At 39.8% G+C, this 15,475-nt stretch overlaps 1 protein-coding gene across 1 annotated transcript; it reads left to right on the top strand.

Moving 5' to 3' along the window:
• The first annotated feature begins 371 nt into the window (after positions 1 to 371).
• LOC112085369 lies at positions 372 to 1,672 on the top strand. The gene is made up of 2 exons (XM_024154580.1): positions 372 to 543; positions 1,002 to 1,672. The coding sequence occupies exons 1-2, from the start codon at positions 372 to 374 to the stop codon at positions 1,670 to 1,672; spliced, it is 843 nt and encodes a 280-aa protein (XP_024010348.1).
• Positions 1,673 to 15,475: the final 13,803 nt, after the last annotated feature.

The following is a 15,475-nucleotide window of genomic DNA, read 5'->3' as shown; positions in this document are numbered from 1 at the left end:
ATTATCATAAGGATACGATCTCAGCTCGATCCGCCATTAAGATTGATATCTCGAAGGCTTTCGACTAGGTTCAATGGCCGTTTATTCTCAATGCTCTAAGAGCCATGAATTTCCCTGATGTTTTTATCCATTGGATCTCGCTTTGTATCACCACTCCGTCTTTCTCGGTTCAGGTGAATGGAGAGTTGGCTGGGTTTTTTTGCAGTAATTGAGGGTTATGACAAGGCTGCTCGTTATCCCCATATCTATTTGTGATCAGTATGAATTTTCTCTCAAAAATGTTGGATAAAGCAGCTGCCAATCACTGTACTAGCTACCATCCGAAGTGTTAGAATATAGGTCTTACTCATCTAAGCTTTGCGGACGACATCATGGTACTCACAGATGGGAAAGTTAGATCGGTGGAGGGTATTCTTAAGGTGTTTGAGGAGTTTGGGAAGATGTCTGGTCTTAGAATTAGCATGGAGAAGTCGACAATTTATCTTACAAGAGTGACTGAGGTAGTTCGCGCTGATATAAGTAACAAGTTTCATTTCCAACCTGGTGAGCTACCTGTTTGATATTTGGGATTACTTTTGCTCTCAAAGCAAATGACTAGATCCGATTATCAGCCGCTTTTGGAAAATATTTGCAGTAGAATCGGCTCGTGGACAGCGCTTGCTCTATCGATTGCGGGTCGTCTGCAACTGGTGCGTTCAGTTTTGCATAGTATAGTTAATTTTTGGCTCGCAGCTTTCAGACTCCCGAGTGAGTGTATACGCGAGATTGATCGAATATGTTCAGCTTTTCTTTGGTCTATTCCAGAGCTGAATCCAAGGAAAGCAAAGATGGCTTAGGAGGATATATGTCAACCAATAGCTGAAGGAGGGTTGGGGCTTAGGTGACTTAAAGATGTCAATACTGTTTGAAACTGATTTGGAGAATCATCTCAGCTTATCCTTCCTTATGGGTGAAATGGATTCAAACTTATCTTATTCGACAAGGTACTCTATGGTCTGTAGAATCTGATACGAAGGCTGGCTCATGGATGTGGAGGAAAATCCTCAAATATCAATCACTTGCGTGTACGTCTCATAAGATGGACATTCAGAGTGGAGAGGGAACGTTTTTCTGGTATGACGTTTGGTCTGAGATGGGGAGGCTATTTGATTTAACAGGGCCAGGAGGAGTGATAGATATGGGTATTCTTCTGAATGCCACCATTGCTTCTCTAGTTCGTCGACGAAGGCGACGTCACAGGAATGACGTTTTGAATGAAATCGAGCAAGTGTTGTCTGTTCGTATATCGCATTTGCAGCACGGCTCTTCAGACATTGCCCTTTGGAAGAGGAAGAATGGTTTATTCAGGGATAGTTTCTCATCAAAATGCACTTGGCAGCTTATTCGACGTGAATCTGCTCAGCACTTTTGGCACTCAGGCATATGGTTTAAACATTCCACCCCTAAATTCACGATTTTCTCTTGGTTGGCGATTCAGATTCGGCTATCGACAGGTGATCGCATGCAGGTGTGGAACGCAGGAGCAAGCTCTGTCTGTATTCTCTGCAGTTCAGCTATGGAATGCCAGAACCATCTCTTCTTCTCATGTTCTTACTCGGAGGAAGTATGGACCAAATTAACTAAGGAACTGATGCAAAGAAGATTTACAATCTCCTGGGACGACATTATTTAGCAACTTGTCAATGCAAATACAGAACATGATACTCTGTTTTTTGATAACACCGTATTTTGACCACTTTTATGGATCGTTTTGAAATACTTTTTCTATGTTTTTAATTGCTTTTAAGTACTTTTATAACATTTTTCTAGTATTTTTAGTTCCAAGACTCTTTTCAGGTAACTTAGGGAAAAGCTTAACAAAATGGATAGAAAACCAGATTTCAGCTCAGAGTCAAACCGTCAGAAGTTCACCCCTGATTGAAGGCCTTCTCACCGTCTGATCCAGCTCAAATTTGGAGACCTTAAAGATGGAAGTATCAGTTTTCCAGTGAACTTTACAGCTTGGCAATCCAACGGTTCAATCAAAAGATACGCGAAGAGCAAGATGTCTCGTAAACCAGCCGACAAGCACTTCCACCCGCGGCCTACAAGCAATTTCCCGCGGTCAGGAGCATCCTGACCGCGACAAACCACTCATTCACCGCGGTCACACTTGTCCCGACCGCGGCCATCAACCTCCAAGCCTAAAAAGCCCATTTCTGAAGCCCACATTTGGAGAAACCCTAAGTGACGTCCAGAGAGGTCTTGAGCACTATAAATACATGTCTTAGGAACCCTAAATCGTGTAACCTATCACCACCGAAATATTTACTTCATACTTTTATTGTTTTTGCTTTAGCTTTTAGGGAGAGAGAGATTTGTTCTCTTGAACCCTTGTTTTTTCTTTTTCAATTTCGGTTTCTATTCTACTTCTTAATACTATGTCTTTGCTTTCGTTCATCATGTCTGAGTAGTTTTATTGTTGAGATTAAGGGATTTTCGATGGGGATTTATATGTTCGATGAGGATTCCATGAGCTTTTGAGCCTAATCTTAGAACTTTTTCTTCTGAATTCGTTTTTACTGCATGAGAGTAGCGTCATGAACTACAATCTGATCCAGATGCTTGGTGACACAAAAGTGTTCATCAGGTATCAGATCTAGTTTGGGAGAGCAAAACAAACATAGGAGTGGAAACCTACCTATGGGCGATTTGTGAATTAGGAGGAGTCTTAAACATAATGCATCTTTTCTCTTCCAGGGCCAGAGTGGAAACCTACTGGTCAGGGTTGAGAGAGATAGTTGTCTATGATCACAACAGTGGCGTATTCATACGTCCGTGACTCCAGTTCGAAAAGTTTAAGCTAAGATCTTATCAAATTTCCTCTCTAGCAATGTTTTGAATCGTTCGTACCCCTGAGAAAACTTCCCTGAAGCCCAATGCCTTCTTCCTTATTGATTTACACCGTTTTTATTTAAAGCTTTAGTTCAATATTGTCTTTCCTTTTTAGTTCATTTTCATTTAAGCATTAGAATATCCGTTTTTATCATTTTTAGTCATTTTCATTTAGTTTAGTTATTACGTCATTTAATTCCCGTATTCTCTTTTAAGATTTCGTTTTTACATTTTAAACACACTACCAAACCCCCACAAAACCGTTTTTGTTCTAGACTTCCTTACTTTAACTTATTTCAAAGGCTTTTTGCAGGAAAAGATCCTCCTTCCCTGGGGATTCGATCCCTAAGTACTACAATCGATCAGCTGTGCACTTGCGGCTATTGATTTCAATTAGGGTAAAACTTGACACCCTCACCACAACACCACATCAAGTTTTTGGCGCCGTTGCCGGGGAAGGCACACGTTTTCTTTTCTGCAAAACCCCGAGAAAGGTTCGTAAATCGACTCTAGAACCTCTTTTTATGCAACTTTCCTTTTTTCGGTTATTTTGTTTCCATTTCAGAAGATATGGATCCTATAAATCGAAATATACAAAATTAGGAAGGTTTCTATAACACTCCTCAAGCCACTAGACGCAGAGAGAAGCATCTACGCGATCTCTACGAAAAAACTCAAGCGAAGACCACAGAACGTCCCAGAAGGAACCCTACGCACCTCAAATGGCCAACCCTGAACAACCTGCTCGTCGTTTGCCTCACAAGAATGAAAACGTCCAACCTATTCACCGATTGGAACTACTAGAATTGACAGTCTCGCACTTACTCGACGTTCAAGCAAGATCCACAGTCGACGAGAAAATTGATGACTTGTCAATGCGCTTTAACAGAAAGCTTGAAGATCTTTCAGCTCAAGTCAAGACCATCGAAAGCCAACTAGACGAAGGTGTTGAAACCGTCCAGGAGAGGATGGAAGCAATCAAAGAACAAGTTGGAGCAGTCGAAGTTCGCATTCGCAAGGCCGGTTGGAGCATCCGCACCTTAGAGATCAAACTTGGTGAAGCAGAAGAGACTATTAACTACCATAACAACCAAACCTATTCTTACATGGAAGAGATTTGGGATGGAGTACACAAGGTTCAAGAGAAAGCAGAGGCAATAGACTCAACCGTGGACAAAGTAGTCTATACCCTCGATGAAATCGAAGAGAAGGTCAAAAAGCTTATGCAAGGACGTGAAACGAATGGTTCGACGCTTCTCATCGAAGATCTTAGCCTAAAAGAGGAGGAGACAGAGTTAGAAGGTGCAGAAATCAGTTCAGATGGCAAAGGAGCAGACAAAACGGAGGAAACAAGTCGGAGCCCCATTCCCGCGGTCGGAACGCTCGTGACCGCGGCCAACAAGCTTTCAGCCGCGGTCGTAAGCATCCTGACCGCGGCAAAACCCTCCTCACCCGCGGTCGTGACGCTTCTACCCGCGGCCAGCACTCCTTCAGATGCCTTTCAGCCTTTTTCCACTCCTACAGGTCAATGCTCATTTGATACATCTGCTGGGATGGTCAAAACCCCTCTTCAGGAGCAAACAGTGTATGCTATCAGCTCCAAAACATCTCAAGAAGAAAATGAGGTACTCCCTTGCAACATAGTCTTAGCATATGAGGATGAATATGAAGGGCACTACCTCGAAGATGAAGACTATCGTCTGTTCATAGAAGGAGGGAATCCAGACAAAATGGCGGAATTAGGAGCACCAATCTCCAGAGAAAGGCTTGTTGAATTCAACAAGTTTGTGAAATCAATCCCTCTTTACACAGGTTTCGATGATATATGGCATCTTGGTTGTTTGCAAGTTTTCTTTAGGTACAGCAAGGAGACAAAGGAGGATATTTGAACCTATTTTGGGAGGGCCAGACGTCTGACTTTTCCCAGAACATCACCTGATGCTGCAATCTATTCAATCCACCTTCAAAGACCTGAAGACTGCAGCCACTACACCAACAAAATCAGCAAAGAAAAGCTCGATGAATTTAATGATGTGGTTCGAAATTTACCTGAAGGAATCACGTTTGCCAGAGCTTGCAAGGACTTCATGATAGGCCACTACTTCTGTGAGAGCAAAGAATCAATCCCTGAGATAGAAGACTTGTTCAATCATGCCAGAAAAGGTGAACCTGTTCGAACACTTCATAAAATAGAAGGTATAGGTCAGTTTCTTATCTCTTGTTCTATTAGAGGAGAAATTTTTAAAAACGTGCTATGTGATTCTGGAGCTTGTCTTAACATGATGTCCAAGGCAATTGCTTTGAGACTTGGTATTAAACACCTGCGCAGGACTAGAGCAAAGATTAGCCTAGCTGATGATTCAAATGCAACACCTCAAGGAATAGCTCATGAAATTCGTTTGAGAATAGGAGATTGCATAGTGCCTGTCGACTTCTACATTGTCGAAACGAGAGATGCAACATATCCAGTGATTCTGGGATGGTCTTTTCTAGCAACTTCCGGAGCTATAATGGACTGGCCAAACAGGAGGATTTCATTTGCTAATATCGACAAAGATGTCTTCACAGAAGCTGTCTCATACAACAGCAAAGCAGGAAAACGTTCTGCAACAGAAGAGTTTGAAGAAGAGCTTTAGAGTGACGAAGAACCTGCTAAGCAAGGCAAGGAGATGTCGAAAAAGACTTGTCTCAGGACAAGGTCTTCTTCATTGGAATAAATCACGTCCAACACCAAAAGTCGAGCTAAACGACATAAAACAAAAGCGCTTAATGGGAGACAACCCATTTAGGTATTGTTTTCTTTAGAATTTTTCTTTCTTTTTCTTTTGAACTTTTTCTTTTTCTTAGTTTCAGGTGTTTCTTATAAAACCAAAAAAAACCAAAAAAATCAAAAAACCAGAAAAAACCAAAAAGAAGGATGGTACCTGACTGCTCGGCCCACAGGAACCAAGGAGAAGCAGGAAGAGGCCGCAAAATAAGCTCCCGCAGTCGCAGATGTTCTGCCGCGGGAAACTACTCATCGACCGCGGTCGCGTGAATATGACCGCGGCCAAGTGCTTGTTTGCCGCAGTCGTGCAGCCCCTGACCGCGGCACTTGGTCGTTGAGATCCAAACCCGACCCAAACCACCCCTTTCACCCCATTCCACCTCACCAATCACCCTCCACCTCATTCATCACCCTCCACCACCTTCATCACCACCTAATCACCTTCCCAAACCCCTTCGAATGAATCCGGTTCATCTCCACCAGCATCCCGGATCCAGGTAAGTTCTCTTTGTCCTTACCAATTTGATTATCTATGCATTTTTCTCATCCAATCTCGACTTGTTTCACACTGAGGACAGTGTGATTTAAGTCTGGGGGAGGATTTCATCCCTTTCTAACCACCTTTCTTTCATGAGTCTTGCATTATTTACACTTTTTGCATTTTTCTTAAAGTTTTTCGAAATCGGTTTTCAAAACAAAATACGTTTTAAAAGGGAATGGTGAATATGAATCAATGATAGTTGACTGTGTGCTTTAGACTGTTCCTAGTGACATGCTCATTCATGATTTAGGACTAGACTAGGCGGTAGCTAAGCACATTTGAAATGAAGTACCCTAGAGGAATTTGAATGATTTCGATTTAGATGAAGGGATACACTAGCTCTGTTTTATTTGGACTTAATTTAGACTTAATTTTCTCATTGAAGCATTAGACCAGGGAAACGAATCATACATTCAGGACTCCTTTATCCTTTTACCACTCTCTGTTGATCCTGAATGGCTAGTTCATCTTTAGCTACTTCCCCACCTTAACCAATCCTCTTTCAAACCACATGCAGTCTTGTTTTCTATTGTCTTATATGCAGATAAGTGCAAAAACGTTGGAGAGAAAGAGGAACGACGCAGTTTTCAGTCACCAAGGACAGAGACCTGCAATTTGCCGGAAAAGTTCCCGGAAGGATCCAACACAAGAGGAAGCTCAGTTTGCCTTAGAAAAATCTCAAATTTTGGTACAATCTCGTCCTCTAGTCTCTCTCTCTTTAAAAGGCATTTCCTTTCAAAAAAAAAAAAAAAAATCCGAAAATACGAAAAGAAAGGAAATAAAAGCCTTACAGAGTCTAGAGAGGTCTAATTTTAAGTCCTAAAGCAACTGGAGTTCGATTTTATGGAGTTTTGGAGATTGTTTTCTGATTCCCGGAAAGAATCTAAGTCTGGGGGAATAGCTGTTTACAACAAAGGAGGAAGGATTATGCAACAACATTTGGCAAGAAGAAGTGACTGAAAACTGTGGTCATCAACAGGTCCTTATCTCTCTTGCTGTTTTGCATATTATCTTGCATCCTCCAGATCTTCAGGTAACCCGAAACACTTTAATCTCCACCACTTAAACAGCCCTTTAATGCCAAACGCCGTCTACCCTGGATGATGTCTTTAATGAGAACTCACTATTGAACTTAATGAATGTAGAGAGCTAGTTGACTGGAATCAAGATTTATATTGTTTAAGTTTTGCATGACGGAAAAAGTGGACTAGTATCTCTTGTGCATTGGTGAGAATTTTCTAGACTAAGTTGTGGAATGATGCACTATCTTTGGTCCTAGTTTAGGAGTTCATGTCTATGAGATTTGTGCATTTCCTATTTTTGTTTTCACTTAACCAGTTTAGGCTTTTGCTTTGTTTGAGGACAAACAAAGGTTTATGTCTAGGGGAGTTGATAACACCGTATTTTGACCACTTTTATGGATCGTTTTGAAATACTTTTTCTATGTTTTTAATTGCTTTTAAGTACTTTTATTACGTTTTTCTAGTATTTGTAGTTCCAAGACTCTTTTCAGGTAACTTAAGGAAAAGCTTAACAAAATGGATAGAAAATCAGATTTCAGCTCAGAGTCAAACCGTCAGAAGTTCACCCCCAATTGAAGGCCTTCTCATCGTCTGATCCAGCTCAAATTTGGAGACCTTAAAGATGGAAGTATCAGCTTTCCAGTGCACTTTACAGCTTGGCAATCCAACGGTTCAATCAAAAGATACGCGAAGAGCAAGATGTCTCGTAAACCAGCCGGCAAGCACTTCCACCCGCGGCCAACAAGCAATTTCCCGCGGTCAGGAGCATCCCGACCACGGAAAACCACTCATTCACCGCGGTCACACTTGTCCCGACCGCGGCCATCAACCTCCAAGCCCAAAAAGCCCATTTCTGAAGCCCACATTTGGAGAAACCCTAAGTGACGTCCAGAGAGGTCTTGAGCACTATAAATACATGTCTTAGGAACCCTAAATCGTGTAACCTATCACCACCAAAATATTTACTTCATACTTTTATTATTTTTGCTTTAGCTTTTAAGGAGAGAGAGATTTGTTCTCTTGAACCCTTGTTTTTTCTTTTTCAATTTCGGTTTCTATTCTACTTCTTAATACTATGTCTTTGATTTCGTTCATCATGTCTGAGTAGTTTTATTGTTGGGATTAAGGGATTTTCGATGGGGATTTATATGTTCGATGAGGATTCCATGAGCTTTTGAGCCGAATCTTAGAACTTTTTCTTCTGAATTCGTTTTTACTGCATGAGAGTAGCGTCATGAACTACAATCTGATCCAGATGCTTGGTGACACGAAAGTGTTCATCAGGTATCAGATCTAGTTTAGGAGAGCAAAACAAACATAGGAGTGGAAACCTACCTATGGGCGATTTGTGAATTAGGACGAGTCTTAAACATAATGCATCTTTTCTCTTCCAGGGCCAGAGTGGAAACATACTGGTCAGGGTTGAGAGAGATAGTTGTCTATGATCACGACAATGGTGTGTTCATACGTCCGTGACTCCAGTTCAAAAAGTTTAAGCTAAGATCTTATCAAATTTCCTCTCTAGCAATGTTTTGAATCGTTCATACCCCTGAGAAAACTTCCCTGAAGCCCAACGCCTTCTTCCTTATTGATTTACACCGTTTTTATTTAAAGCTTTAGTTCAATATTGTCTTTCCTTTTTAGTTCATTTTCATTTAAGCATTAGAATATCCGTTTTTATCATTTTTAGTCATTTTCATTAAGTTTAGTTATTACGTCATTTAATTCCCGTATTCTCTTTTAAGATTTCGTTTTTACATTTTAAACACACTACCAAACCCCCACAAAACCGTTTTTGTTCTAAACTTCCTTACTTTAACTTATTTCAAAGGCTTTTTGCAGGAAAAGATCCTCCTTCCCTGTGGATTCTATCCCTAAGTACTACAATCGATCAGCTGTGCACTTGCGCCTATTGATTTCAATTAGGGTAAAACTTGACACCCTCACCACAACACCACATCATTTTTGCCTCGATATGTTTTTCAGGCGACTATCCATAGTATCTGGCGAGAACAAAATTGTCACAGACATGGTGATACTCCTCGTTCTGCTCAAGCTCTGACTCACTTCGTTGACAAGCTGGTTCGCTGCAGGATTCAAACCATTCAGGATTTAGGTGACCGGAAATTCGACAATAATCTTCAAGTCTGGTTCGCAACTAGATGAGAAGAGCTCTGTTTTTGTTTAACTCTTGCAACTCTTAATATTGTTCTCTTTTTCGTAAAAGTAGCATCACTGATGTAAAAACGATGTTTTTTTGGAGTTGAATATAATTTTACATTCTTTCAAAAAAAAAAAACAGAATTACCCAGACTATATAAAGAAATTTTACAGATTCTGTTAAAAAAAAACCGTCGAAAATTTCCTGTGAAGAAAAACGAAGGCGATTTCTGTTTCTCTTCAACGCCGCTGCCAATTTACTCCTCACCACTGCCGATAACTCTTTCCAGGCATGTTTTCTTCCTCGAACTTCACCTCCATGCTTCTCTATTCCTCCGTGTTCATCACCATTCCGTGTTCGTTACCACCAATGTCCAGATCTGAAATTAGAGTTTCTTTTTTTGGCAGATCTGCTTTCCCCGCTTGATTGTAACGTCATTTCCTGCTTCAAAACGGTAAGTAGATTTCCTTTTGAAGCTATATACATAGCTGTTCTTTATATTCTTCTATTTTCTTGTAATTTTGTCCGACGGGTGAGAGTACATAGTTTTTTTTTTGCAGATCTGGCTGCATTTTGTCGACGCCGGCTTTATCTAATCACGCCGGTAACCACTATTTGCTTTGTAGATTCCATTTTGATTGATTGCTTTTAGTAGACTTCATATACTGTATTTTTGATGTATTGATTGCTTCAGTTGCCTTTAGTAGACCTCTCGAGGTCAGAGTAGACTTCAAATTCAACAAAGTAGACTTCATTGTGAAAAAGTAGACTTCAATTTGCAAATAGTAGACTTCATTCGTTTAAAGTTTCAAACCGTTTGTTATAATCAGTTTTCTGACTAAAGCTCTTTTACCATTGATGTAGAATACTGTGTTAGATAATGGAGGCCTCTGAATTTCCGCAAAGATTGTACACTAAAGGCGGTGAACCACTCCCAGACAAAAGCATCAGCTATTATGCTGGTGATTATAGGCTGGTTCCTTCACTACGGCAAGCTCTACGAGAGGATGGATGGGCCGATATTTATGAGTCACTGTTGGGTGTCTTTTTAAAGTTCCACGACTTGGATTTTGGTTGGGCGTCTAGGCTGGTGCACCACATGCTCACCTTTCAGATAGTTTGCAATCAGAGGTACGAGCTACACAGCCTGATTGTTACCACTCCAGTGAGGTTTTCATTGCATGAGTTTGAGGAAATCACCGGACTCAACTGCGGGTACGTGAATGACTTGGCTCTAGCTGATCTTGAGATTTCCGATGACATGCGGGTATTCCGGGAGCAAATGGGGGTCAATATGGAGTTGGGGCCAAGCACATTTGAAATAATTGAAGCTTGTTCCAACTGCTCATCATGGTCTCGGGATGATAGGCTGCGGTTGAGATATCTTGGGATCTACGCTGGTTTCATAGTGGCAACGGAAACAATCTCACCAAAAAATGCTAACCATGCCAGACTAGTGGTAGATCTTGAGGGTTTTAAGGAGTTCCCATGGGGAAGAATTGCTTTTAAGCATCTGATAAAGTCTGTCAAGGAGAAAGATCTCAGCAAAAATATTAATATAGAAGGATTTGTGCAAGCTCTTCAAGTATGGGTATACTATGCTCTTCCGGATTTTGCTGCTGAATTTGGCGAGCCATTGCCAAATGATCCAAACCCTCTTCTGTCATACAAAGGATCAAGAGGACGAAAGAACGTCAAAGCCAACATGCTAAAACATGTATTATTCATTCTCATTTAGAAGTCTTGTTCCACATTAGACTTCTATATAAGAATTCATTTCAGTAGTAGACTTCAGTGATAGAATTCATAAGTAGACTTCCAAACAGACTTCAATGTTTGAATTGTGTTTTTCTTGGCTCACATATAGTGCTGCGTGGCTAAGGACTTGGCGGATATGTTTCCAGTTTGGGATGATGAGCAACATCATCCGAAAATTTTCAAGGTTGTCAATGCAATCCATGACCCACAATTCAAGTTTTCAAAACAGCACTGGCCTCTGGAAGGTGTTCTGGGTTCACACGTTGTTCAAGGCAGAAGCAGAAAAAAAGGAGCTTTCCCTCAGATGAATCAAGCCAGAAGAAAACCTGCATAGCATCTGCATCTGCCGCCTCTTTCGTTGGTAATCAAGGGGTCGGAGTTGCCGCTACTATGAAAGCATACTTCGACCAATGATTCAAAAGCTTCTTAACCAAGTTGTTGAGTGGTCTTGGTAGCTGTGAAAAGCAGATCAAACTTCTCAGCGATAAGGTAGAAGCAGTAGAGCACGCAGTAGAGGAGTTGACAACAGGGACGGCTAAGCACACTGACGAAGAGGTTAAAGACAATGTAGAGCCGAGCTAGCAGCAGGACACTGGATCCAAGAAGCGTGAAGGGGTTAGTACCAAAAACCCTCAGGCTATACAAAATCGTTACACGCGAACAAGATCATCGAAAGCTAGGAACACTTCAGACTAATGTTGTCACTTGAATTCAAACATGTTTAATAGTGTTATGTATTGTGTGAGCTTATTTACTTATGTTTTAAATACTTGTTGTTTCCAATTTCCAGAATTTGTTGAAACATGTAACTAAATCATAGCAGTGGTGTTGTTATTTGTATATTCATCCACTATTTGTCACAATAAATTGCAGACAAATTCAGAGAAAGAAGATACTCTTAAGCAAGATAATGTGAACGTTGGTGCAAGTGAGAGTGTTAATTCCCCCCACTACAAGAAAACAATCGTTTTCCAACGGTTTGTTACGACTGTTTCAAAATCGTCGTAAATAAACAACGGTTTTACGACGACTTTACGACGAAAAAACAACACGTCGTAAAAAAAAAATCGTCGTAAAGCGTCGTAAATTATACGACGATTATACATCGATAACGGGTTTTCATCGTAATGCGTCGTAAAATCGTCGTAACTTTACGATGAATTTACGACGAACGTGTTCCAATGTATCATTACGACGTTTTACATTTAACAAAAAGGTAATTGAAAAAAAAATTTAAACATGTTCACCTACCCAATGTCGTTGAAATATTTTATCGCACAATCGACGTAAAAGCGTCGTAATTTTGTAAATAGTCGGCGTAAAAGCGTCGTAATGCCTGAAATTTTGTTATAAATACATCTTCATTTCTTCTTTCATTCACAACATCATCATTCAAACATAAGAGCATCAGCATCCCAGAGACACATTTGGGTCTCTTTAACCTTATTATAGTGTTTTTTTTTAGTTTAGAGACTGTGTTTAAAAATCCGATATATTGGGATGTCAATTGCTGGAAACCCGAATTGAATGAGTTTCTTAAAAAAAAAACGAAATAATAATATAAAAAGGTTTGCCCATTCACGTGGCTACATGTGGCATAAGACCTTGTCTAAGCAATAGAGAGAGAGAAAGTTTTTTTTTGATTTTATATGGAGATGTCAATATACGAGCTAACAAGTTGAATGTATATGCATAAAGATTCAGAAGAGCCGTTGACAGATGAATTCAAGAACAGGTTAGAAATATTCATGTATCAAGCCACAAATATGGAGAGAACCAAAGAAAGCGGGAAGATGTTTTGTCCATGTTTGAAATGTAAGAATACAAGGTATACACTAACCTAAACCGTGTGGACGCATTTACTAAATAGAGGGTTCATGCTGCAATATTTTATTTGGTATCTACATGGAGAAGGATGTGGCAGTAATACTCATAAGGGGCTTCAGAAATGGGCCTTCGAGTTCGGAGTTGGCTGGCCGTGGTCGGGATGTGCGTGGCCGCGGGGAATGGATGGTTGGCCGCGGTCGGGAAGCCTCTGACCGTGATGAAATGACTGTTGGCCGTGGGTGGAAATGGTTGCCGGCTGGTTTACAGGACATCTTGCTCTTCGTGTATCTTTTGATTGAACCGTTGGATTGCCAAGCTGTAAAGTGTGCTGGAAAGCTAATACTTCCATCTTTGAGATCTCCAAATTTGAGCTGGATCAGACGGTGAGAAGGCCTTCAATCGAGGGTGAAATTCTGACGGTTTGACTCTGAGCTGAAAATCTGGTCGTCTATCCATTTTGTTAAGCTTTTCCCTAAGTTTCCTGAAAAGAGTCTTAGAACTACAAATACTAAAAAAAAAACGTAATAAAAGTACTTGAAAGCAATAAAAAATATAGAAAAATTATTTCAAAATGATCCATAAAAGTGGTCAAAATACGGTGTTATCAACTCCCCCAGACTTAAACCTTTGTTTGTCCTCAAACAAAGCATAAGTCTAAACTGGTTAGGTGAAAAGAAAAATAGGAAATGCACAAATCTCAGAGACATGAACTCCTAAACCAGGACCAAAGATCGTGCATCAATCCACAATGTAGTCTAGAAAATTCTCACCAAGACACAAAAGATACTAGTCCACTTTTCTGTCATGCAAAATTTAAATAATCTAAATTTTTATTCCGGTCAACTAGCTCTCTACATTCATTAAGTGTAATAGTGATTTCTCATCAAATACGTCATCCAGGGTAGACGGAGTTTGGCATTAAAGGGCTGTTTAAGTGGTGGAGTTAAAGTATTTCGGGTTACCTGATGAATCAGGAGGATGCAAGATAATATACAAAACCGCAAGAGAGATATATAAGGACCTGTTGATGACCACAATTTTCAGTCACTTCTTCTTGTCAAATGTTGTTGCGTAATCCTTCCTCCTTTGTTGTGAACAGCTATTCCCCCAGACTTAGATTTTTTCCGGGAATCATAAAATGGTCTCCAAAACTCCACAAATCAAACTTCAGTTGCCTTTGGACTTAAAATTCGACCTCTCTAGACTCTCTAAGGCTTTTATATCCTTTCTTTTCCTATTTTCGGATTTTTTTTTTTTTTAGGAAAGGGGATACATATTTTAGAGAAAGAGAATAGAGGACGAGATTGTACCAAAATTTGAGATTTTTTTAAGGCAAACTGAGCTTCTTCTTGTGTTGAATCCTTCCGGGAAGTTTTCCGGCAAATCGCAGGTCTCTGTCTTTGGTGACTGAAAACTGCGTCATTCCTCTTTCTCTCCAACGTTTTTACACATATTTGCATATAAGACAATAGAAAACAAGAGTGCATGTGGTTTGAAAGAGGCTTGGTTAAGGTGGGGAACTAGCTAAAGATGAACTAGCCATTCAGGATCAACAAAGAGTGGTAAAAAGATAAAAGAGTCCTGAATGTATGCTTTGTTTCCCTGGTCTAATGCTTCAAAGAGAGAATTAAGTCCACATTAAGTCCAAATAAAACAGAGCTAGTGTATTCCTTCATCTAAATCAAAATCATTCAAATATTTCTGGGGTACTTCGTTTCAAATGTGCTTAACTACCGCCTAGTATAGTCCTAAATCATGAATGAGCATGTCACTAGGAACAATCTAAAAGCACACAGTCAACTATCATTGATACATGTTCACCATTCCCTTTAAAACGTATTTTGTTTTGAAAATCGATTTTGAAAAACTTTAAGGAAAATGTAAAAAGTGTAGATAATGCAAGACTCATGAAAATACAATGGTAAGAAAGGGATGAAATCCTCCCCCAGACTTAAATCACACTGTCTTTAGTGTGAAACAAGTCGAGATTGGATGAGAAAAATGCATAGATAATCGAATTGGTAAGACCAAAGAGAACTTATCTAGATCCCGGATGCTGGTAGAGATAGACCGGATTCATTCGAAGAGGTTTTAGAAGGTGATAGGTGGTGATGGAAGGTGGTGGGAAGTGATGAATGAGGTGGAGTGGGGCTTGGTGAGGTGGAATGAGGTGAAGTGGGTGGTCTCTAAAACCTAAATTTTCAACAATGTACTGGTTAAAATATCATTTAAAGTTTAGCTACATGTCATGAGTTCAAGATTTTTTCCCTTTTTCTGAATAATAATTGGTATGAGATTTTGTATATCCCCACTGTTTCAAATTAATAGATGTTTAAGAAATTTCAAAAATATAGATTTTAAGTTATCTATCCATTTTTAATTGTTTAATGGTGATAAATTGTAAACTTAAAAAATAATAATTGAGTTTATTGAATTACTATTCGTTTAGAGTTATATAAAAATGTTAATCATAAAAAGATGTATTTATGATTAAATTATAATATATTTTGTAAATATTTTTGAAA

This window comes from Eutrema salsugineum, unplaced genomic scaffold (genome assembly GCF_000478725.1).
Source record: "Eutrema salsugineum unplaced genomic scaffold, Eutsalg1_0 scaffold_3, whole genome shotgun sequence".
Lineage (NCBI taxonomy): Eukaryota > Viridiplantae > Streptophyta > Magnoliopsida > Brassicales > Brassicaceae > Eutrema > Eutrema salsugineum.
Note: the sequence above shows the minus strand (reverse complement) of the source record. Positions and strands in the feature narration are given on the sequence as shown.

What these genes read in the sequence shown, in the direction of transcription:
- LOC112085369 (XM_024154580.1), top strand. Translation starts at nt 372, where the DNA reads ATGGTACTCACAGATGGGAAAGTTAGATCGGTGGAGGGTATTCTTAAG. An exon ending in CAAGTTTCATTTCCAACCTG is followed by an intron (nt 544 to 1,001) that starts GTGAGCTACCTG and finishes TATGGTCTGTAG; the next exon opens with AATCTGATACGAAGGCTGGC.